The sequence below is a fragment of the Myiozetetes cayanensis genome, unplaced genomic scaffold, assembly GCF_022539395.1.
Source record: "Myiozetetes cayanensis isolate MyiCay16 unplaced genomic scaffold, myiCay2020 scf1, whole genome shotgun sequence".
Classification (NCBI taxonomy): Eukaryota; Metazoa; Chordata; class Aves; order Passeriformes; family Tyrannidae; genus Myiozetetes; species Myiozetetes cayanensis.
In genome coordinates, this window is record NW_026086604.1 from 103317940 (window position 1) to 103344484 (window position 26545).

Genomic DNA, 26545 nt, shown 5'->3' on the forward strand with positions numbered 1-26545 from the left:
AAACCCCAAGTTCAACATCCATATGATAAATTGCTCCCCCCAAGCCCCCAAATTAACAGAGGCAGCCTTCATATAAAAAAGAAAGGAACCAGCTGAAGAAACCACATAAAAATTAACTTCAAAATGGCATGGCAGTGGGAAGATAGGAAGAGCTTTTTCCACCTCTTTGAAAGTCCGGTAGGAAAGAGGAAAAGACCTGTCAGGCCTGTGTGTGGGTACAGCGAGCTCCCTGACAGACCCTTGCTTGAACTGGGAAGTGGGGAATGAGGACAAGACAGTGGGGACAGACTGAAGAGCATTGTCTGAGCACCCAGGAGGCTGTCACAGACTGATGGACTGGTGCAGGTGGCATGAGCACAAGCCCCTGCCAGTCAGGCTGGGATGGCAGTGGTAGGGGTGATGGGAGCAGGCATGCGTTCTCCACCAAAAACAAAACTGAGGCGTTGGCCTGGCCTGAAGGATAATTTTAGTGCAGAGGGTGAAACCCTACCCTCTCCTCCAGCACGACATGGGCTGTGGCGTAGAGCTGGCAACTCAGCTGCTGCTGTTTCTGGAATGTCAAAGCTGTTTATCAGTGCTGGGCAAGCGTGGGAAAAACCTTAGCGGGGAGCAGGGTGAGCTCAGCAGGCTTTCCTTTTGTTTCCTCTCCTTTCCTTTTGCTCACGAGTCCCTTTGCCTGGCGTCAACAAAGCCTGAGCTGAGCCCAGTGAACGGTGACGGGCAGGTGCTGAGCGCATGAGCAACACCCCCGTGCACGGAGGGAGCGTGCAGGGGTGCAAAGGGCAACCCCAGACGTGTAACACTCACACGTAATTTTATTACATGTTGGTAAGGCAGAGGCTGGGAACCCTCCATGACGTTTGTGCTACTGCACCAATGCCTCCTGGCCTCTGTGGGCTCCACTGGCTGAGGCAGTGATGTTGGCCCAGAGGTAACACGGTCAGGAAGGCAAGAGAGGGCAGAAAGCAGAATTACTCTTCCCATTTTGCAGAGCAGGAAAGAAAGGAGTCTGAAGCAGGTTCCCATGGATGTAGTGGCAAGAAGAGTAATTCTTCTGTGTTCAAATGCAGCAGGTAGCATCCTTTTAAAGGCACATATATTCCTGTAGGTAAACAGGCAAGTCATCAGTCACACACTCATGCCTGCAAAATGTGCACTGCTGGGCTATTTGTCTTTGTTTCAAACAAAATATCATACTTTAACTATGTGCATCACTTAATTCAGTACACAGTTTCAGGCTCCTTCCTGAAACAGCCATATTAAACCACATGGATCTTTACCCTGGAGAGTGTTAAACCAGTAAGCACTCAAATTAGTGTTTGGAAATTTACTCTAACATGTTAGCAGCATCTCACCACTCTTATCCCACATTTCTGACAGTTTTCTGGGATCACTGATTGGATCATAAGCTTTTCTTCCTCTCCCCTTACCAAGCAGTAAGTGTTTAAAAAGCCTTCCAAGTTTGCTTCATTTGTTCCTATGCCTGAGTACAGATGTGGAGATTGAATCTATATGTGTTTGAGTCTGTGCTGTACATTCAGCCTCATGGAAAGGCAGCTGATGGAGACCTCCGGATCTTTACAGTCAGGGACTTCTGTCTATTTGTGTGGGTGCTCTTTTGAAATCTTTATTCCTCGTGGCTAGGGAGAAAGCAACTAGCTGATGATCTCCTGATGTGCCTTTCTGTCATGTGGGAATGTCCTGCAGTTTGCCTCCAGGACCAGTTTGTGGCCAAGGATACAGGAAATGCAGGATGTGGTGCAACAGCCATGTGGAGACTTCTCATCAATTGGTATTTTGGGACACCAGAAATTGCACCTGAGCCAACGCTGGTCTTTCTGTTGGACACCTACACGTTGTTCAGCATATGTTGCTCACGTATGGTGATGGCTGGAACTGCTCTTAAACTTGACATGGGACAGCTGGCAAAATTAAAGAGGTCAAGTCCAGCTCAGATCCATCAGGTATTTAGGTGCTGAACTACTGCTGAAAAACATGCAAGTGAGGGTTCTAAACACTGTTTTGGAAGTGGACTTCACTGACACTAGGAAGTAAAGGGTGGTGGGAAAAGACATTACAAGGAGTAGGTGTGAACACTAAAGTAAAATGAACTTTGAGGTGAGAAAGACATGAATTCTGTTAGTGTCCCAAAATGAGAATAATGTATTGTTCAGAGAGTTCTTGACCAAAATTTACTTTGACTATGGATTATCTTGTTTCTTCCTACATTCTTCATAAAAGTTGGCATGCACTGGTAAATGGCAGCACTTCCATGGTGTGCAGCATGGCTTCAGGCAGCAAAAGCTGTCCCTAATACTAAAGTTAAGCAAACTGTTAAAACAGGAATGGAACCAAATGCCCAGATCTCCTCCCCAAACTCAAACTAAACCTTTTTTTGAGGTTCAGGAATGTTTGGTTAACTCTAAATAAAACAATGCTGTGTTTCTACACATCCTGCTTTCAGCAAAGCCTCCAAGCAGAAACATAAAAATATGGCAGGCAGATCTATGTTTGCACTATTTCTGGCCCAGCTGAAACCAGGAAACACTGGAAATCTCACAAAATCAGCTTTGTCTCACAGGCTATCCAGCTCCCAGTTTCTGTCACTGTTATCCCGCAGAATACAATGTAACTCATGCACATACCAATTTATTATTAATTTTCCACCAAATAACTATGATAAACAAATTTCCCAGACTATCAGATATGCAGAAACCCCATTTTTACTCAATTATGGCAGCATACTATACAGCTACCTTAAATTCCCTTTATGCTCATTCCTATTGAGTCACTGCCATAGTTGCACAAAGACAAAATGTCTCTTGTGGTACATGACAACAGACCGAAGCAAATCGTAACAAAGATAACAACCCAGGCATACGCAATATTGTCCCTCATATTCAGTTTGTGGCTAATTTAAAATACGCAATCCTAAATTTTGTTGTTTGACATCTCTTTGACAACTCTCTTTATTGAACGCGTAGAGCATAGGCATGAAGACAACAGCATTGTTTTAGAGGTACAGATGTAGGCATATAAGATTGCCCTGTATGTCACGGCAAAATTTTTAAAGCACTTTCAAGTACAAGAATTTTGCAAATTTATATTTAAAGGAACGTTTAATGTTATTTCTAGAAATTATATCACTGTCAGCAAAACATAATACAAACACTCAGAATACCCAGCTATCTGCTCGACTGCAACAAAGCCATCCCAAACAATACAGTACCACAGCTTCATGTTTGCTTGCCAGATTTATTATATTTTCCAGATTCTAACAAGACACATATTAAGAAATGCATGTTAATCATTGTCCTAATGAGAACAATATGCAGTTAGCATTTAGGTTGACACAAAAAAATACAGAAGGCGAGTACAGAATAAATGCACTCTAAATTCAAGGAAATCCAATCCTTCTTTCCACTAGCATGTTTCAGTGAAATGGCCCTGTCCGAGAGAAATTTTTTAATGAACTAGCTAAATTTCAACCGGTATGTGTATGTGTTTTCATTAGGCACGGGGCAAAGTAAAATGCCATTCTGACCACAACTGTGAAAGTAAAATAACCACTGTCCCACTTGCTTACGCACAAAAAGCTATGACCATATAAAGCACTAAAGGCCAGCCCAGCATCTCTCTTTCAGAGACAGCACGCTTCCCACTGTTGCACTGTTTACGGCAGAGAACTTCCAGAGCAAACAACTACCCAACATGCGTGAGAGGACAAGAATCTGTCTTTAAACTTATTTGCAAATAATAAATAAAGTGCATTTCTTACAGAATAAGCCGATTAATTTCATTCGGTAAAAGTGCAAAACCCATCACTATTCCACACTTCTGAGAGCCTGAAGGCGCATGAGGGTTTGGTTTGAATTTTCTAACGCAAAGTATGTGTGCCTCCCATCCTTTTTTTTGGTTCGTTGCCCTTAATGAAACTTTCACTCTGTCCACCAGAAAAGGATGCGGAGATAATAAGATTTTAGATGCTGATGAAACAGCAAACAAAGCAGGCATCAGTGTAATGGGTGCAAAAGAAAGCAAGATTGTCATGTCTGTTTAGATTGCAGTGCCTTGCTGCCACGCTGCACAGAGGTCATCTAAAACCTCTCCCTCCCATTCCTCTCTCCCATCTCCCTAAGCAGGTCCCACGGCTCCCTCTTTGACTCCATCTCGACCACCAGGCACTGTGTGAAATATGATTTTGCCTCTACTAACTACACGCTAAGAACAGCCTTTTTGTCACATCTACCTGGAATTATAAAGGTGTTTCCACACTCTGAGGAAATACTTTTGAAAACAGCTACTAAAGCTGTTTTGAGTGCAGTACCTTTCAATCTCTTTGCATATGTTAAAGTTAGTGTTGCCTTAAAAATGAGTGCTGAAGCAAAATATGACTGAAAAATGTCTCATCGCATCCTACTGGAATCCTTCCCCAAAAGTGCAGTAAATGAATGAAAACTTTGGCTTACTGGTTTTGGAGGTGTACCCCTCCCTCCTTCCTTTCACACCATTGTCCCAAGAAACAGAAAAGCATTTTTTGCATGTCAGCTAGAATTACATGAACAAAGCTACTCCAGTTTCTTTTCAGAAAGAACAAACATTAGCTTGAAAATTAGACTACCAGATTCCTGAAGAGTGGAAGGAAAAAAACCCCAAACAAACAGAACACAAAGCAAAATAAAACCAAAAGAATAAATTTCCACAATTTTGATGTATATTGTTTAAAACAGTATTTTTCACTTAGGGATGAGGTTTTACTCAGCTCATGTTTCCCCTCAAGTCCCGAGAAGTGATGACAACATCTAGCTTTTCCTTCTAGACATTACCTGTATTGCAGTCTGCTTATGCTTTGTTCTCTTGAAAAAATAAATAACAAAACCATTGCAAAAGGAAAATCAGCTGCAGCTTAAATAAATAGTATCTAGAAATATGACCTTAGTGGTAACTATGTAATACTGCAAGTGCATCACTGAACAGATTAATGTGATTGAAAGAGATCTTTTGTGTTTGAATATATTTCACTTAGTTGTATGTTTATGTTCTCTTTCAAGTGAAAACTTACAAATTCCCAAAAGAGCAACAATTAGCTTGAAAAATCAGGTTAGACATCGGCAGCTGACTATTAAGGACCATCCTCTTGGCTAATACGTGTTTGCCCGGGTCAGCCAGTGTCCATACTCAGCATTCATCTTTCATCCTTGTCGGCTGGGCTGTCTGGCAGGTGCTCGGTGGGGTAAACACCGAGGGGTCGGCAATGCCCAGATGTATATCAAAGAAGCGAGTGGAGGTTGTCACGCTGTAGTTCTTCGTGTAGGTTTCCTGTACTGGGTAACAGTCTTTGACGGTGTAAACGCCGACCCACGATTCCACTGTAATCAAACAGAAATGGGACTGCTTTAGGTGACAGGAATGAGTGCACGTGTCATGATGATGTCAGTCAAAAAAAAAAAAAAAAAAAAGGCCACTCCTGAAGCCGGGCCTATAGGCTGGAACTGCCCACAGTTCCATCCCTATGCATGGCAACACCAAGGAAGGCTACAAAACTGGTGTAATTTGGACACCGCAATCATCTCAAACCTGAACATCTTGGTGTCAAGCACATTTCAAATCATGAAAACATCATGGCATCAGTATGTCATCTTTCAAGTATACCTCTACTGAAGGACTCTTTTGTTTAGTTCTAAATTTAGTTATGTTCTGCACAAGTCTGATTTCTCTCACCTCTCATGCCACTTTCATGTCAGCAGTTACTCGCTTCACTAGTAAAGCAACGAAATGCTTTCTTTATCCAGAAGGCAAATTTTAGTGCCATCAGGTTGGGTAGCACTGCAACCTTTCACCTTATATTCTGCTCCTGACAAGCCTAAAAGTGTGATTACTGAAAACCCATGGTCCGTTTCACAATGGCTTTCGACACAGCCTTTGACACTCTAAAACACTTAGTTCCCCCAGCTGTGTAGGACATCTGATTCCTTCCCATGCACAGGAAATTCTGCACTCACCTACCTGAGGAAGCATTTGTCCTCTGCTGTGCTGGGGACTTCTCTGCACTAGAACTGACAGCCTGCTTCTACAATTGTTGGTCCCCTAAAATCTCACATTGATGATACTCAGCACAATTCTAATCCAAATAAATAAGACTTTGTTTCATCTTTTTCCGTCTCTGTCAAGCATAGAGGGTTTATCTCATTAGAAGAGGAACATTCCCACATACAACTCCAGTGCCTCAATGTCTTCTTTTAACTCACTACTGCGGTTTAACATCATCTATTAAGATTATCATTACTGTGTTATTTTTTTAAAATTCCTATTCTTTTCAAACACTCTACTGATTCAATAGTTATTTCAAGACTACACTCAGTGCTGATCTCCTGATCAGCATTGAAAACCTGATCTCCTCCAGGTGTGTGATGTAGCAAGTCTGTCCCTTTTTCAACTTCAGTTTAATTCCATGCAGTCTTAATCTCAGAGGTGTTCCCTTGTTATCTTTCCCCTTCCTTCTCTGCCATCACCTCTACTTTCACAGCAATACTATTGAGGTAGCTTCCTTTGAGTATCCTTCACTTTTATATCTCTTTTATTAATCCCACACACATTATCTGTGATCATTCTCCAGCCCTTCCATCATACTTCACTTCATCTCATTTTATGCACGTCAGATCCCTTGACAGAAACTCATGATGTTAAAATTACCTACTATGATCATGAATCAGTTCCTCTAAGGGATACCTGTAACAAAATTTTTCTAGTCCCAAGGAAGCTTTTTTTCTCTCACTCAGCAGCAATCACACACTTATTTTCTGTCCTTCCAGTATTGTGTCATATGTTGTACCACAATCACATTACCTTAAATAGGTAAGCTGTGACATGAAACACACATACAGTGTCTAAAGAAAGCTGAGTAAAATTTGAACATACCTCTCTGGAGCATGTTAATATGCCAAAAAGCTTTCTGACCTCAATGAATCTGGTTTTGAGCATAAAAAATAGACTCACCTTTTACTCAGCAAGTCTTCTACCAGAATTTTGAATAAAAAATCATGGTAAAATATCATACTAGCAAGGTAGCCTGTATCTCCCTAGAAACCTTAGTAATTTAAACAGAAATATAAAATCCAGGCTACAAGATGGATAGACAACTTATAGACATTATTTTTATGAATTATCATACAGAAAAGCACTGGCGATACAAAATAATACAGGACAAAAAAATCACACATAATTAACTGGATGTATCCACATATTAAGTTCCATAAAAGTTCCAAAAATATCAGATCTGAAAAACAAAAATTCTTGGAGTAAGTAATAATTTGCCTCTTGTAGAATACCAGAGGATATATCAACTGAGTTTCAAAGGTCTAAGAATCTTATCCTTCATTCTCTACTTCATTTTTTCTACTCTTATTCAAGAAAGAAATATTTCCCTCTGGCTAAATGCTCAGCTTCGTAACTTCCCTACATATTAGATGTCTCTAACCATAAGTATTGCATTAGCTGAATAGTGGAATACATTTCATGGGGGTTATAAAATTATTTTTATAGTTGTCTGGGTCACCAATAAATCATAGATGAATTGAAAACAATGTGCTGACAAATTGCTATGGATTCAAAGCCTAAAATACCTAATGCACCATACCTTGGAAAATTCAGCCTCCTTTCTTTTATGATGCAGGTGTTCAGCTGCCAAGTGCAGAACTAAGCCTTGTGAGTAGATATTTCTTACTAGTATAGTGGATAAGAAAATTTGGCACATATTAAGGCTGTCAGTGGTAGCAGAACCACGTGACTGAAACATGCTTTGTTTCTATTATGCAGACTCTAGTCTGAGTGTGTGTGTCCCTAATTTTAGTATCAATTCTTCTCTAGGTAAGTTTTGGATACAGACTGCCAGATTCAAAATGATGCTGTTCCATGCCAAAATCTGTATGATATAAACTATAATACAATCAAGTCCCTTGGGCATAATTAATCCTGCTGAGATATGGAACATTTTCCTATATAAAATTCATTGTTAATAAAATGATATGCCGCACACAGGGTATTTTTATTATTTCTTCCAGAAAACTTTACAGAAATATGGAAAGCTGAGGTGAAACATGAATAATTTTGTTTTTCTCTGGGCAGCAGTGATATTGATTATTATTAAGATAAAACAAAAGCATGTACATACATTTCCTGGCTGGTTTTCTGTCAGACCATTCCTGTACCATAATTTCATCTCCAGGTCCCCCAATGTAGTACTGATCTTCGTAAGTTGAATTGGCAGGAATATCATATGGATCCCATGGCTCTGTCAGAGCAATCTTCGAGCAAAGCTTTGTGACTTGTTCAATCTGAAACATCACTGCATCTTTGTAGAGCAGTATATACTCAAAGAATCTGAAACATTAAGAAAAATCTGGTTATATATATAGCCTTTTTCTATACTAAGCAGGAAGATTGATGATATGTAAGCTTGCCTTTGACTTCTCAGTATAAGAACATTTTCACTTGCATTAAACTTTGCCAAACTTTGAGAAACGCTAACCAGTTGGGCTGAAATTTCCCATGCTAAAAGTTTGTCTCAGCTGACTCTTTCCAAAATAAATAAGTCAGGCTGAACTGGTTCAGCCATTTCTGAGAACAACAGAACAACTTTTCTGAGAACAACTGAGAGAAAAAACATGTTGTTATTCCTAGGTTTTGTTTTGGTTTTTAATAACTGCTTCATTAAAAAGCTCTAGTGCCTCCATGTTTCGGAGAAAGGACTTAAAATTTTGGCAGGAGGAAGGTTTTTATTAAGAGTTGCCCAGATTTGGCTAAGTTATAAGCCTTTGAAAAAATCTGCTTGCATAGTCTGGATAGATTCACTTCTCCAAGGATGTGGCAGAGCCTTTTTCTGTGCTGGTTAGAGGTGATGTCTGCCATCCTCACTGATGCTCCTCCATGGCAACCCGTATAGCTTAAGTGGAACATGGCAGTAAAGGGGGAAGTACATGCTCCTGAGTGCAGAACTGAGAAGCTCTCCCTCCTAATGGCACAGTTTCTCTCTGGAAACCACCAGGCTCAACAATCAGGACAAAGGAGAAAGCAGAGGGGCAAAAAAGTAAGGCAGAGATGAGGTTAAGTGTGGAGCTCAATGAGCTTGAGAGGCCAGAAGGTGAGGTCAACAAAATGGATAGTTAATAAGGATTTTAAAACAATGTTCTACCAAGTCTGAAGGGACTGGGCCATGCTCTGAGGAGAAATGATAAACATTTTCATGAGCACTTTCTTTTAGTAGTCAGGTCTACCATGAACACTTTGGCTTTGCTTCCATACCTTTGAAAAGGACGTGGCATGATCCTTACCTTCTAAATGGGGACAGAAACAGAGAGAAAAAGAAATCAAAATTATCAGAAGTATAAGCTGATTTTGAATACTCAACTAGAAACACTGGAAGCCTAACTTCTCCAGGGTGCTTTGCATTACCAATCAGAAGTTGTTTGAAGCACATCTCAAAGCATCCTCACGCATGCTCTGCACCTTTTGCAAAGGACTGATGGGGGTCACTTTCCAAACCCTCCAAAACTGTGCAGTCATTATTAGAGGGTTCCTGTGAATATTTCAGCTCAAGTATTTGCCTACAATCCTACTGTTATGCAGTGACTCTAGAAAAAAGGAAGGGAACAGCTTCATCTTGCCCTCTGTAATACTTTCTTTCTATCTGTAATTCCTTGCTTCAGTCATAATGCTGCCTCCATTTCCTACAAAGCAGCCTGGATGCCTTTTGACACAGGCATCTTCTACATCCCAAACCGGATGCTAGCCCCTAACACTATTCATCCTGTGCCATCAGCAAGATGGGAAAGCTGGTAGAGAACACTGCATAATTCATGTAATTGAAGAGATGATGCACAAAACCAAGAGGGGACCCTTCTCTGTCCTATTTCTCAACTCTTGCATGTTTCTCTTTGTAACCCTCACATTCTTTTGGGGAGGCTGCAAAGTTTACATAAAATAGGGCTGAAAACAAAACGATTTACGGTTTTAATTTTTGTACTACATAATTGCAACATACAGGAAACACTTCGCCCACAACTGACATGGTGGCATTTAAAGGTTGCAGTATGAGAAGGTCTAAGTATGGTTAAAAGCATCTGAGCAACATTCCCATAATTTCTTGACAAAGTCATTTATCCAACATGTGTTGAAACACAGGCAGGCTAAATGGCATTAGCCAAGCTGAACAGTGATGAAGAATAAAAGTGGGCAAGGAAGCTGACATGAGGTAAGCTGGGGCCCATCTCTCACACATGACCTTGCACAACATGGGAGGTAGCTCATCCCACTTTCTGTAAGGGAGTCAGTCACTGGGAACTTCCCCCACATTAACAAGACTCACACAAAGAGGCTGACAAAGTGCAAGACTATACATTAGCTTCTTTATGGTAAATTGTTCTCCTGCCCATATCTTAAAATATTCCTGCTTCTGTCACAACTTGTGCCAGCCTAAACTCACCTCCCATGTTCTTAGTCAAAGGCAAGGTTTTCACAGTCGTGATACACTACTGAAAAATTCAGTATATTTATAAACCATTTCCTTAGAGAAACCCAAGCTTGTGAACACACAGAGAAATACGTAACTTTTATATCACATTTAGTTCAGAGAACATACTCACATGAACAATAAAAAAACAAATCAAAAAAATCTGGTTTTCAACCAGACTCTAATGACTCAACTGCTTTTCAGCTGACTGCCCAGTAGCTCCCGTAAAAGCGGGATGGGAAATGCCTTACAGAGGAATCTATCAACATGTTTGAGGTATCTGAGTGATAATATAGTCATTTTGTGAAAGAACAAAAGACTCAACGTTTTAGAAAAGCATTGCAAACTACTGGGAATAAAAATTAAACAATTAAATTTCTTCTAAAATCCGTACTTAAAACTTAATGCACACAGAAATTTTACTCTAATTTTTAACAATATTTTTTTAATGTGTTCTTTTTCCTTATCCTTTCCCTTATAAATTATTTCATGGAATAAAGATCTACTGTTCTAAATTTTGTAACCTGTGAATTGTTATCACTGCATGAGGGACACATGCCACCTTACTCAAGTGAAACAACAGTTCAAACTTTGATCTGACAAATGCATGTGTTTAACTTCCAGCACAGGAATAGCCACTGTAACTTCAACAGATGGCCTGAATGCTTGCAGAAGGAGGGCCACAACCCAAGGAGACCTACTTTCTTGACTTTGCCATCTTCCATGAAGACAGCAAAATGGGCATTACGGAACAACAATGTAAAGAAGAATAAGAAAAATCCAAACAAACCAAACTCATCTCCAAGCCTGTCTCTAGCACTCATTCCGCAGAGCAAGAGGTTTCATCACCTGCATTTTTTGGTTCTAGAAGAGGCAGACCGAACATATATGGAACAGACACCAGTCATGCACTTTGATACGCTGCTGGGATGAACCCAGCCTCTACGTGGCAGGCACAAGATGAGAACTGCAGAGAGCGTGGCTCTGCTCACTGTGCATGGCAGCCCTGAATAAGCAGGGGCAAGATTTACACTGTCCTTTTTCAACCCAGATGTACCTCACATCCAAGTTTTACAGAGAACTGCTCCATGTCCTGGAAACACCAAGCACAGAAACGTAAGATTACTCAGGATCTGAGTTCAACGACATATGAAAGGTGAATGGTTCAGTAGTTGCTTTATAAAGAGAAGTATTAACCAGACAAAATAAATAACAAAATGTGCATGAGTATAGAAATTATAATTTTAAAACAAAATATTTTAAATTTTTTTTTTTTTTTTTTAAACCAGCCAAGTCTTAAGTATACTGCTTCTATTTGTTTTAGGTGCTGAGATTTCATTGGCTTTTTGAGGGGAAACACGAAGTCCTCAAAATAGGTCTTGGCAAAGAAACAGGAGAGGAAATTATTTTTAATTAGTTTGGTTTTTTTTTCAGAAAAAGGTAAAATATTTGCAGCCTGTGCCCACCTCTAATATGATTTTTAAAATAATTTAATTACTTTAATTGTAATTTCAAGAAAGCCCCAACCTGAAACCAGGTACCCCAACTAGGCATCTTGAAACAGATTTGAAGAAGTTAACTTGGACAAAATATCTTATTTGCCTGACTGAGATTATTTCCCTTTCCTATCCTATTACACCCTGCCCTGTCCTTTGCCTCACACCCTTGTACACTATGCTTTTAATGATCTCATGATCTGTAACACTCCCTTTGTGCCTGAAAATGGATAAATTCCAGCATTTAAAGACATATACACATTTTTGCTGCTATGCTTTAAAGAATTTCTTAACACTGGACCATATCCTGCACAAATAATTCCATATAGACTTTGCTGGAAGTAATCATGTCAGACAGGTGGGATACATGCTGCATTCAATGCCTTCTTCTCCTGAGCTAAGGAAGGTGTCTTTCTGAATAAGAGACCAACTGTGTTCAACGCAAAGCCAGAGTACCATTCCCACACAAGCAAGAGATGAAGATCTTGTGTTGAGGAAATACTGTGAGGAGTGGGTGTGCATTCAAATATCGTTCTACCTCTGAAATTCCTCCTGAAATTGTGGGAGAGAGATAAGAGATGCCTCTCAGGATACAGCCCAGATAACAGAGACACATTCCTGGACCCTGCTAGATGCCTGAAACCAGTAAACTTACCTATTGACTTGTCTTCCAGGTGGGTTACTGTTCTGCTTGTTATTAATGCAATCCAAACCAACAAACTATTTTTCAAATTTGTCAGAAAAAAGTCATTAATCTCAAGATCATGCTACCAGCTTCTTCTCAGGTGCTCAGTCTGCAGTGAGCCCTGTGTCTTGTGCTGGGTCTTTCCCAGTCCTGAAGAATGCTAGCCTGCCCATCACCTAACATAACCCCATGCCTCCTAGAGTTTTCTTCTGCACTTCCAAAGGCTTCCTCATTAGCAGCAAACCTAGAAGAAAGGACCCACTTTCCATACAACTGCCATTGTAGTGACAATGTAGTTACCACGCAGTGGCATGGTAAGACCCATGTGATATACTGAAGAACATCAGACAAGGTCACTTTCTAGAGAGAAACAAAATAACAGTCTGCGACTGAGATTGGGTAAAAGAAATTTCCTCGTGTGTTAAATCTGGCTCTGCATCATTTTGCTCTGTGGCTTTGGACAAGCAACTTACAGTACAGGAGCCTTAAAATGCTGTTCTTATTGGGTTTTTCTGATTGCTGTAGTACTGGAGAGACAAATCAGCAATCACAAACTAGTTGTGTGAGGCATTGTATTAACAAAGAACAAAACCACAAATCATGTTCCAAAATACAATGGAACAACATTCTTTGAAAAACACACCCTCCTTTCCTGCAAAGACAGCATGGGGTTTCATGTATCTAGGGCTTTAATCTGTCAATTCAGTTTTCCCAGCTGCAGCTATTGTAACCTTAAAACTCTCACTCGTGATAGCCAGGAGTTGTATTACCTAGTATTATAAAGCAATTGAAAAATGGAAGCAAAATTTTATGTATTATTTGTATCTGAGATACCATATTACTCGGCAGGAAACTGTATTTGTTATTTAGGATCTCAAGATGAGGTCACTGCAGTTATTTCCAAGCTAACTTTGCTTTCTCCTTTGAGATTAACTGAAAGCTTGAAGCATCTTTCTGCCTTTGTGGTACCACTTAATTCTCTGCCAGTTCTGTTTGTAAAAAGGCATTTATAAATTATTTGAAAGAAGCTAGAAATGTATCTAAGTAGAGGAAATTTCACTAAAATATTCCAAACAAATTCTCTGTTCTATTGTGCATGGACAGATACATACAGATACGTAATTGTTGACTTATCTTGTATCCTTTTGATAAAATACCCCACAACAATACCACTAGTTTTTTACATGTTCCTTACTGAAGATGTACTGGGAGAATGAGAACCTTCAGTAGAATTGTGACTATTATTACCTCATCTTCTCAGGTCTTTAGATTAAGAATATTTCAAGGGAGCAAAGCTGCCAAGCAGACATGCAGACAGTTGATAAACACTCATCAGGTCAAGAACATTCATCTGCTTTTGGAAGGCTCTGGCAAGCTCATTTCAAAATGGAGAAGTATTCGTTTTTCAGTATATTTCTGGGAACTCCTTTCCTCTTTCCCATGAAGTTTTCGGTAATTTCAGACTTGTGTTTTTCTTCTGGTGTATCAGACCTCAACAACAACAGTAATTTACCATATTTGATCTCACATGTTTGGCAGTGGTGCAGGAGTATGGTATATTGTACAAATACAGTACTGTGCAAATACATGTGACAGTAAATGTAATCTGATATTGTGTAAAAGCAATATTTTTTAGTCTGACTTAAATCACTCACAGATTGTAAAGGCACTTTTTTTTTTTTTTAATTTTCAAGTCAATCCAGTCCACTGTATCGGGTATCTAATTAGCAAGGTACACGAGGAACTTTGCCAGCATTACCAGTTTCTGAAGCAGAGAGAATTAGGCAATTTAAATCCTGTTAATTATGAAGCTTGTGCAGAAAGAAAGTCTTAAATACAGCAATCAAATGCTGCAAAGTCAAAGCTACACCAGCTAACAGATGACATATTTTTGTGAGTTTAAGTATGAAACTAAATTAAAAAATTATGCCATTTCTTATTATTATTTTAATTGTTTTCCCATAAATTAGATTAGCTACTTTGGCAAATTCTAAAGGAAATTAAGTTCTTTGGCAAGAATGCTGTTTCCCCTGGTGTTCCCTTTTTAGCTATCTGACACTCTTTAATAATCCACCAAGTCGCACCCCTGAGAACAATGTATTGCAAATGAAGTTGAAATTCAGAAACACAATAAAGCATTGTGCTTAAGGGAGTTGTGTTTTGCAAGGGGCTAAAAGAAGCACCGTACTTAATAGAGAGCATCTGTGTATTTCCATAAGTAATAGTATATTCATGAACTGGAGCCCTTGTTAGACACCAACATAGCTCAAAAGGAAAGGAATGGAAGATGTGACCAGCATACCACGATGCTTTCTAATGAATCAGTGGAATCACCTCCTAGGGATTGTGGTATATACTAGCAGAACCACATGATATCAAAATATACTTGAGGTCAGAGATTATTTGCCTGTTCTTGGGTTTGTAAAAAAGTCTAGTACAGTGACACTTCCATGAGTAACTTAATAATAATAAAGGTTACTGGAAAAGCACAGCAGGGCTCTCCTCTCACAGAGTAGATCAAAAAGAGTGAGGAAGGCCAGGACTCACCTCTCAGTATATACTAAAGACCTTAGAAAAGACAGAATAACAAGTAGGGAAATGACATGGAAATGCTCTTTTGAGAGTGCAATTATTTTAAGGCACTCTGTCAGCTTGTAAAGACATAAGAAATAGGAAACAGAATTTTAACATGCAGAGAGAGCCAGAAAAAACATCGTTACAATGATTCAGAGTATCTCCAAAATGCAAAAAACCAAACATATCCCAACATAAAAGACATACCTGTGTTCCTGTTTTTAATTTTACCTTTAGAGACCAGCCAGGACCTGCAGCCCGTGCCATAGCAGCTGGGAAGCCTGGGAGCGATGGTGGTCAAGCCTTCCTACCCTGCATAAATGGAGCCCTTAGGGAGCACTGAAGGACAGGGCAGGTAAACCAGGTGTGGGGCAGCAGACCACGTGGAAGGGTATGCAGCAAGGGTGCTGAAGCCAGTCCTGTTTAATATCTTTATCCACGATCTGGACAAGGGGATCGAGTGCACCCTCAGTAAGTCTGCAGATGACACCAAGTTGGGCAGGAGTGTTGATCTGCTGGAGAGTACAATGGCTCTACAGAGGGATCAACAGACTGAGGCCAATGGTGGAGGTTCAATAAGGGCAAGTGCTGGATCCTGCACTTGGGTCACAATAATCTCATGAAGTGCTAAAGGCTTGAGGAAGAGTGGCTGGAAGGCTGCCTAGTGGAAAAGGACCTGAGGTTGCTGGTCAACAGCCAGCTGAACATGAGCCAGAAGTGTGGCCAAGAAAGCCAAGGGCATCCTGACTTGTATGAGAAACAGTGTGGCCAACAGGACTAGGGCAGTGATCATCCCCCCATCCTCAGCACTGGTGAGACTACACTTTAAACACAGTGTTCAGTTTTGGGCTCCTCAATACAAGAGAGATATTGAAGTGATGGAACACATCTAGAGATGGGCAAGAAAGCTGGTGAAGGTTCTGGAGTACAAGTGTGATGAGGAGTGGCTGAGGGAGCTGGGGTTGTTTAGCCTGAAGGAGGCTCAGGGGAGACCTTATTGCTCTCTCCAACTTCCTGAAAGGAGGTTGTAGTCAGGTAGGTGTCAGTCTCTTCTCCTGGGGAACAAGCGATAAGACAAGAGAAAATGGCCTCAAATTGTGCCAGGAGAGGTTCAGACTGGATATTTGGAAAAATTTCTTCATCAAGAGGGTTGTCAAGCATTGGAACAGGCTGCCCAGGAAAGTGATTGAGTCACCATCCCTGGAATTATTTAAAAGACCTGGAGCTTAAGGACACGATTTAGTGGTGGACTTTGTAGCATCAGGTTAACTGTTGGACACGATGATCCTAAAAGTCTTTTGAAACCTAAAAAATTCTGTGATTCTAATTGTCAGATATATCTGGAGTTTTTAAATCTTTCTCTTAATTGGGGTCTGCAACATGATATTAAATTGGATCTTAGCTCTGCCCCATATGATAATGTCTATTTTACACATCAGAAAGGTGTAGTAGAATGAAGTTCCTTAATCACAAACAGCTAAATGTACATACTATCCCTTTCCAGACACATAATTTAGAATAAAAGAATAATAAAATATATAAAACATTTTTTCCAACCAGAACTGGCTACTGCAGGCTCTTACACATCTCAACTTCTGTGCATAAACAGAGAAGGATCTTCAGACACCATGAACAGGGACTATGTGAAATTCAGGAGCCCTGTACTAATCTTCATGGAGATTGTAAATCCCATCATTCATATCCTTGGCCAGTTAGTTGCCTTTCAGTATGCATTCCTGTATAAAAGGTAATCATGAAGAAGTCTGAGGAACAGACTGCCCTTTGGAACAGATGGGGAGGAGGTCCCCATTCTCATAGAGCAAATTTTTCTTTCACAGTGGAATATTCCCTGGAAAAATGTTTGAGTATATGCGCTTGTACCAGATTGCTGCTCCAAGATGTTATGATTTCCACCATCCATCTGCAAAGATTTCCTTAAGAGGGATGATTCAGGTCTTTCAGATATCTGTCCAATGTGAAAAATAAAAAACACTGCGTCTGTTTTCAAGGGAATTTGGAAGTCAGGCCAGACAATCAGACAAAGCTAAGTACATTTCAAGTTTCTAGTATCTCTATCCAAAGAACTGAATATAGCTTATTTTTAAAAAACTTTGTGAAAGATGGAGATTCACTTCACTGGAAATAAATGCAACTGAAAATCCTGGCACTGAACTTCATTCTTCTTCCCCACCTCCAATGTAAAAATAACTTCATTTCAACCAGAAGTCTATGTGCAGGTCTTTTTCTTCTTCCTTCAGCAGCTATCAATCAAAAGTAATATTGTTAGGTGAGTGCATAAATTAGTGACTGGATTCAAATACAATGTGTCAGTATGGCAAAATTCCAGACGGAACTGACTGAAAGTGTGCAAAACAGAAGAATTAGAAGAAATAAGGGCGTGCCTTTGTGAAGGAAAACATATAATTAAGGAAGACGTTAATTGCTCCCGTGGTTGTAAAGGAAATGGCATTTTGAATACATATCCATTGAAATGTGGTACAGTACACAGTAATGATTTAGAAAGGGAAATTTACAGTTCTGTGTCAATTAAGGAGGTAATTTACCTTGCTCTGCTTAGCCCTGATGAGGCCAGATTGCTGATGCTGCTCCTGGTTTTGGATGCCTCATTTAAGGGAGCAGATAAACAGATGGGACATAGTCCAGAGAACAGCAAGAACAGTGTGATGTTTAAGAAACAGGACCTGTGAAGAAGCTGAGCATGTTTAGCCTACAAAAGCAAGACTGACGTAGGATCATAAGCTGGCCAGTGTATAAAAAGCTAAAAATTAATACCAATTGTTCTCCATGTTACCTGAAGCAAAGAGGGTTTACTTAGGAGACACTCTGAAAATGTCCGTATGTCTTCTAACATTCCAGTTTTTACAGGAACGGGTAAGAAAATCAGGGATCAGGGACATCCCCACAGAAAGCTTTTCTTCTCCAGGACGGAGGAACAGGTTATATGGCAAGGTGGAGACCTTCCCAGCCTTACACAAAAGTGATTGGAGAATATTGATGGCTGTTCCTCCCTTCTGGTAACAGACTAGATTAATCAATTAGTCCTGATATTACCAGTTCTATGAATTGGATCCTTGACAGTGCTCCCTGCCCAAAGATGCAGAACAACCTTTTGGGCATCAATTCCTGAGACCTCCCAAAAGCAATAGTGGCACTCTCTGAGGAGTCTCAGCAGAGAAATGAGCCTCCACCTTATTTCATGTGGGTATTTGAGGGATGGTGCCACCTCCTGCACACTGATGACCTTCAGCTCTGTTCGCTTGTAAAATTAACTCTAATTACACCACCACGTGGTTTTCAATGCCTGAATGAATTAAAGAAAAATACTGTCTAAAATCAGGATCGGGGAGATAGGATTCAAATGAGACATGCTCAGCATTCAAAGGGAGTAATTAAAAGGTTGAACTATCTGCTAAGCTTGCTCTTCACAAAACTGTTTTTCTGTGGTCATCTGTTGAGTTTTTGTACTTTTTGTTATTGCAGCAACTTTTCCACCTCTGGGAGGCGGGAAGTGGCTTTCAGCAGCCACCACAGAGCATACTGCTCGCAGGAATCCTCTGTAAGCAATAGCCATGATGCATCACAAGAAACTGTCAGACCTCAGTTACGTTCTTAAAAGTCAGCTGGACTGAAAATACATAATTAATAGATAAAAATGAATTTCAAAACCATTAAAGTTAGTGAGTACTTGCTTTAGGGCACACATCAGTGTGTGTTATGCAGGACCATTTCACAGGTTATCTGTTAGTCCATCACAGAAACAGCAGTTGCTGAAGACACTGCAGTCAGCTAAAGGAAGCATGGTTAAGCATACATTTCTATTTTTAAGAATGTTTATAACCATTTTAATTGTATTAGAACCCTGACACGTTTATTTTTCATTCAAGAACAGTTCCAAGAAGCAGTAGCAAAGAGGGCAAGGCCTGTAAATAATATTGGTATAAATATACTGCACTGGCACAGCTGAAAGTTTTCCATTACTCAGGAAAAGGTCACTAGACCTATTGAACATGTTTAGACTACCCCTGCTGCTTAAAACATGACAGAAATAGCTTTCCCATTTAGAATCTGACACAAATACAAACTGAAGTCTTTAGCAAACAGGTATGCTTACCTAATTTTGGGGTGTTTTCCTGACACAAAGCCTAGTGTCCTACATACACTGACAGGGAGCCATAGTTTTCTTTGAGCTTTGCCTAATTATATGAATTTAGAACTTTTGTACATGCTGAAAGGTTTTTCCTTTATCATTCCTATAATCATAACAGAAATGAAAGAAACTCTTGCTTTTAAAGTGAAAAGTATTTTATAATTATTTTAAAATTACACAGCCTCATATCTGCATATTACAGGGTTTTGCTGTTTCTAATTGCTTTATTTTATACATTGAATGGGCAAGACGTTCACAACTGACAAGTGATTTTGAACTGCTTCCTATTTTGGGTGTTCAACATGTATTTGAAAAGGACAAATTTTCAGAGAGATAGTATTCAGTATTTTCTAAAATTAAGTGACAGAGTATACATTGCAAAATTGAGGTGCCCAAGGTTACTACACACTTTCTATTCAAAGACTTCACAAGAAACTCCTGAATTCTCTCCCCCAGAGAAGTGTATGAGCAGAAACCACTTTTCTGCCTGTCAGGTTTTCTCACTCATCTCTCACGTTTCCAATTGTCAAGAGACAATTGTTCTTTCTATATCATAACACCAGAGCCTCATCTAACTGCTGCTGTTTACAACTTCCATCTACCAATTACGTAATTAGAGATAAATCTGGCTCTGTAGCCCCTTCTCCAAAATTATACATTAACCTGATCCAAAGTATTTTGAAATCAGCCAGAAAAGTTTCACTGATTCTTACAGAGGCTACATCAGGTGTTTATTACCTGTTCCAAAAATAAGCTGAAAAACGTTTAAACCCTATCATGGCTATCAACTTACCTTAAATGGTCAACCTGAGGAGATGCTTAAAAGCAAACATAACATTTTATGCAATCTCAGTTCCCTGAAATGGATTTCCACAAGTTTAGACCAACCTTTATATATCCTGGCTTTCATGATATTTCTTGTTCTCCCCTTTAAAATTTTTTGGGGCTTTCTTCTTAGGCAAAGTAATTAATATCTTTATATCCTTAACTACCAACACTTACACTATATGAAACATCTTTTTGTCATAAAAACTCCTCTTTGGGACTTTTTTTATGGAGTCACTTGCTAAAGCTAACAACAAAAATCCCATACCTCTGAGAGTGTGGAAACTCAGAAAAAAATGAATTTGCTTATGAGAAATCTTTGCAGCATTTTCATTTATCCATTTTTTTCTGGTCTGCTGTATCTCTTGGTGTACTTCATCTCCTATGTTCTCTGCATAACATTAACCCTGTAATTGGACTCATTTAGGGAACAGGAAAGGAGAACAGGGAGCTGGTAAAGGAGAAAAAATTGTAGAGGAAACTCATTCTTGCCAAGAAGATGATTCAGTTGCTGCTCACCTCTTTTTACAGAAAGTATCTGGGTAGAGGTATGCCCAAAGCCTTGAGCAAGACCTAAGAGGGGACCTGTGTGATACATCGCCTTTCTCACCCTCAAAGTCCTCCCTATCCTTAAAGCTTTACAGGACAGCAAGCAAAAGTAATTTTATAACACAGTTTGTGACAACATGGCCCACCTCCCTCCGGCAAACTGCTCAACAGCATTGGCACTTGTTGGGCAGGAGGCTCACTGGCCAGAGATGCACTGCTGTGATACCTTTCCTGATGGAGTTCCTGGTGGCACACATCAGCCCTTCCCAGGAGAGCCAGCAACCTTCCACCAGGAGGATCAACGTGCTTACTGCAGAAGCAACCAGGGGAACGGAAGACAGAAAAAGATTTCTGCACCAACCAAGCCCCATGTTGTCACTGCCTGCCCCAGTGCTCCACACTGCAGGTGTACCTCAAGGGCATTGTAGCTGGAGGCTGCTATGAACAGGTCTAACAAAGCTCAATTTCTACACGCACTACTTCAGTATAAAAAATTTGTGCTAACAATTTAAGCATAAAGTCTTTATAAGTCTTTATATTTGATGGTTGTTAACACAAGCTCCTGCCAAACATCATACACATATAGCGATGAGGAGATGGTCTTCTACTTTTCATATTATTTTAAGGGACGTTTAAAAAAAATACAAAAATTAGCTACAAAAATAATCTATGGTTTTTATAGCCTGAAACTGCATTCAGATATTTGGAGGCATGAGTTATGAAGACCAGGTCGATTATAAATGGTGCAGCACTTGCAGCACAGCAGATAATTCATCAGTGTAACGTGGAGGAGGAGAATGCTGAATAATTAAAGAACACTTCCATGGTTAAAAACTGTAACACAAAGCCCATTGAACTCACTGAACAATGTTTATACTTACTACTGCTACAGTATATAAGCATCTCAGTTACAATACATGTTCAGTAGAGACATAATACAAGCTTTGTAAGTGATTTTTTCCTTTTTTTTTTTTGAGGAAGGAAATCCAGAGAAATAAAATACTTTTCAGACATATCTTAGACTTGAAAAACATGGTAAGAACCACCATGGATTCCCTTACCAGGCTCCAGTTAAGCAGTTGTGGTATCTACGTTTGGCAGTGCCTCAAACATCATCTGCCTGTACACCACTTTGACCTGGCTTGACTATGTTAGCACAACTGATGTGACAGACTGGGTACTCTGGACATATGTAAATTATAAAATAGTTTTGTCTTTATCTCTAATGACTGTTTTCTACTTCAGAAGACTTTACCTTAGGAATTTAGGAACTTAAAATAACATGGGTATGAGATACATAAGCTGGGAAATCACCTACTCTTATAGTCAATGTAACTAACCAAAAATTAACACAAATATGTAAATAAACAAAGAATAGACATAAATTTATTGAGAATCAATATCTACATGCTTACATTTGGTTTAGAGACAGATAGAACAGAAAATAAGTTAAAACAACAGCAATTTTTTTATCTTCTGCTACATTGAGGCAGTTATGTGGTCTCTTCCATTTTCATTCTTCAGTAACAGGGGGATAAACAAAATACAATAGGGTGTCTCCACTTTCATGCCCTTATCTTCTTTTACTCTCCCTAATTCTTTTTTTTTTCTATCTATAAAAAGGTACAGGAAATGCCTCACCTTCACACTTTATCAAGCACATTATCCAAATTTGTCCCTTCCACTGTATTTTGGGACAGTTAGGGTAACAAACCCATCTGGCTTTGCAAATCCTGTGTGTTTTTCTGCACAGATATTTGAAGTGATACAAGAAGGCGTCCAAGTCATCACAAAATCATAAAGTGGTTTGGGTTAAAGATCATCTAGTGCCATCTCTGCCAAGGGCAGGGACATCTTCCACTAGGCCAGGCTGCTCAAAGTCCCCAAATACCACCACAGATAAGAAAAAAGATATTAATTTCTTGTATAGAAGACATAAGCCAACAAATTTGGGTCTAATTAAACAGTGGTATATTAATTTGGGAACTAAGTGTAGTAAGAATTCCTCATTTTGTACAGAGTTCTGCTCTTCAAATAATAAACATCCTCCGAGAATTGCCATAACTGCATAGTAGGAGTAAACTTTCCAGTGCTGGCTGCCTAGAAGTACGGCAGAATTGTAAGTTTCCTGGCAAGAAAAGTATCTGAACACGATAAAACCACAGCTGCAAATGGTATTAAGAGATAGTGAAAGAACAAAAAATGTAACCTTTCTTCATTGTGTTCATTGGATGGACTTTGTGCTCCTTATGGGTGTTTAAAGGCCTTTAGCGCTGCCACGCACAAACCTGCCCTTGGAAAATCTGAGGAAAAACTGGCCATTACCCCTCAGAAACACTAATTTCTGAAACAACAGGTATCCATACCAACAGTAGGTTTCCACGCAGAGAGACTACTTATGGAGAAATTTCCAGCTGTTCAGCAGCTATACACATCTCACACCAGTTTTCCTGTGCAGGGTTTCACCAAAATAAATGGCAAGTGCACACCACACTTTTAGGAACCCGCTTACCTGCCAAGCCATCTGATTTTCAAATGAAGTAGCAACCATGAATTTCTACAAAGAACTGACAGGAGGAAAGCAGATAAGGCTTGCTCAGTGTTAAAGTTCCAGAACTTACAGAGTAACTGATGGGCAACATCAGAGACCAAAATCTCAGTGGAAAGTCTTACAAGTAATTTATCTTCACTGCCATCTTACACCACTTTTCTCCTGCAGCTGGTCTCAAGATCTGAATAAGAACAGAGTAGAATAAAGGCACAGGTTTTTGTTCTTTATCCTCCTGGTAAGAAGGATTACACTATATGGAGGTGTTTTGGGGGGCTTTTTTTCTCACTTCATTAAAGCCTGAAGAAAATGTACATTAGAAAACAGTTTATTCCAAATAGACAACCTGGAGTATTAGTTACAGACATCATAAAACTTTATCCTGATAAAGCATCTGAGAGTATGTTTTGAACACGCACTCTAAAATATGAAATAATATTTGGCAATAACTATAAAGGAGCAGATTCTGAAGAACACATTACCCCACAAGAAAGCATTAAGGGTCAGTGACGACATTTTTGGAATTATTTATTTGTGAACTATTCAACTGACCAAAAGGTAAATACGCAGGGTATTACTACACTGTTATTTTTTAAATTAAGTAAAGAAACAAGGTTCATCACAAGTAACCTTAATAAGAGATGTTGCAATAAATGTGGTAATTTTTGTCCTCTGCATTGTTTGCTATCAGTTACAGTATCACATTCCATCATGAACTGTCCTCAGGAAAAATAATACATATAGAAAATAAGATAACTAGTAAGTATGAAATGTTACTTTCCATTTAAGAAGGGCAGATGAGTTTAATGAACTTCAGGATAAGCTACTTCTTGGATGTTTCATATTAAAAAACAATTTACACAACTGCAATGAAGAGATTGCTTTTGTTTATAATTTAGGGAGGAGCTAGAGAAAGAAAAGTTTCAGCCTTCTAAAATCCAAAAGAAGGCAGCAATCAAGATTTTTACTCCTTTTCCAGAACTCCAAAAACCTTATGTGCTCTTATACTTGTAGCTTTCAGATGGCTCTTTGGGGACAGTTGGGTTGGATCAGACAGTTACGCAGTTCTACATGTATTTCCATTAAGTTTTGAGACATTTTCTTTTTTCATTTATCAAAAGAAAAAAAAAAAGCAGATAGAGCCCCAGAATTAGCGTAATTTGGTATCTCTCAGTGGTATCTGATAATCTAAATCTTCTTAACTGCTGGAATCTTACAGGCTATTTTTGTCAGACAAGAAATTAACAATGTCCCGAGATCACTCACTTTTATAGGCACAGGAAATAAGCTATGCAGATGCAGTGTGGCATCCACACATATTCCTGTGAATTTTCAATTACTCTTTCAATATGACTGTGTATACCACTGACCCTCAGCCACAGCAGTGATTGACTGAGGTAATTTCCAGCCTATGCATCCAGTCCCTTCTGCTCCTCCAACATGGACACAGGGGGTGCAACACAGAGGGATCCATGTTTCAGACAATTATTAAACCAAAAAGGAGCTCTTTAGTGAGGAATGGCAGAAGGTTGGATGGAAGTTCCCTCTAGGCTGGATTTAGCTGACAAAGGATAGCCTGGATGATGCCAGAACGGAAGGGTAAATTTCGTAAGGAATGAAAGGGATAAAATAGGCTTTCATTAAATGAATAGCTAAGTAGCTCCCCAGACATATGAACTCTTAGTAGCCAGAGAATGAAAAAATGTAATAACTACACTGAGAGCACTGTATAAGAACAAAATGCCTGTCAAAATCATGTCCTGATGCCAAAAAATTTTAAAATCATGGAAATATGAAAACAAAAATATGAGAAAGCAAAAATGTGTTCATTGCTAAGTTATGGGAACAGTACTACTGACTGCAGGAATGTTCTAATAAAATTCTCAGAGCAAAAACCAGAACTGCAAAAGTCGCCTTACCTTTTTCACTTTTTGTGATACAAGGAAAGCACCTTTTAATAATCAAGTGTGACACAAAGCCAAATATGTGCATCTAACCCCCAAAAGAATCATTAAGCTGATTTTCAAATAAATGTTTGTCAAGGATCTATGTTTATAAAAGATGAAAACAAAAAAGTATGAGATCAGATGAAAACAAATGATTTCTTTTCTTACTACCACCTGTCACAAGTTTGGTTTTGGACAAGTAAAGTTTAGGCTCATATTGGAAACCTCTAATTTACACCTGGGTATGAAAGCATAAGAGGTACCAGCTCCAGAAATTAATACACTACTCAAAACAAGGACTGTCTCACATACTGAGCCATCCATGCTTTCACACAAGAGAACAAACTCTTGGCAGAAAATCCTGTCCTTGACCCATGACTCTCAGGCATAGAAGAGTGACCATGATACAGACAAAAAGGCGTCCTCTGGAGCCTAGGGAGGACAAAAAGTTTCCCTGTGGAATCTAAGGTTTCTAGTTAACATACATACATCTCCCCTGGGGCCATAAAAGTGAGGCAGTAAACAAAAACATCTGAAAGAAACAGGTCTGCTTGGCAGAGGTGAAGAGAAATTTCACTGGCCAGTGGTACCTTCATGTTATGCAATGTCATGCCGGGCATAATGCTCCTTATTCTAGAAGAGCCAAAATATTGCACAAAGTAGCCCTGTTTTACCCAGACATCATCCCCTCCCCTGTACACCAGACACAATACCATGCCTTGAAAACACTTTGGAGGAGAAAGTAATTTCCCCTGTGAGTTAAGAAGAGCAACAGGTAAAATACTTTAGGAGACAGAACTCAATCTGCTGAGCATGCAACTCCTTGTAAATCTACAGGTAAGGCCAATATGACAGCCATCTGAAGACAGGGATGAAGCTAACCAACATGAGGTTCAGGAGTTGGATTGCTGCTGCTGCAGCTACACAGATTCACAGCTGGATGGTCTCAAGTCCATTTCTTTAGAAAGCAGCCCTAGTATGACAGGCATGGGAAAAGACCCTTTCCTCCAGTCTTTGCAGAGATCTGATGCCTAAAGTCTGGCTCGAGAAGAAAACCCTGTCCTGAATGCTCAACAGTCCATTTCTAAGGCTGTATTAGTTTCTAACTTCACACATTTATTTACATGCCTCTTATTCCCACTTTTACCTCTTCTCAACACCTGGCTGCTGCAGAAAGCATTCGTCTTTCCCGATGCTCTTTTAAATTTAACCTTCACCCATGTTATGTGGCAAAGAAGTGTATTTAT

The 26545-nt window shown here is 39.5% G+C and overlaps 1 protein-coding gene across 1 annotated transcript in view; it reads right to left on the reverse strand.

Annotated features, from left to right (window-relative positions):
• Window positions 1-3235: 3235 nt before the first annotated feature.
• EPDR1 (ependymin related 1) overlaps window positions 3236-26545 on the reverse strand; it is a 31368-nt gene continuing 8058 nt past the window's right edge. Inside the window, exons 2-3 of the mRNA XM_050317873.1 lie at window positions 8171-8379; window positions 3236-5369 (exon numbers count right to left, since the gene is read on the reverse strand). Of these exons, the coding sequence (XP_050173830.1) occupies window positions 5179-5369; window positions 8171-8379 (400 nt within the window). The 3' untranslated portion in view covers window positions 3236-5178. The remainder of the gene's footprint in view (window positions 5370-8170; window positions 8380-26545) is intronic.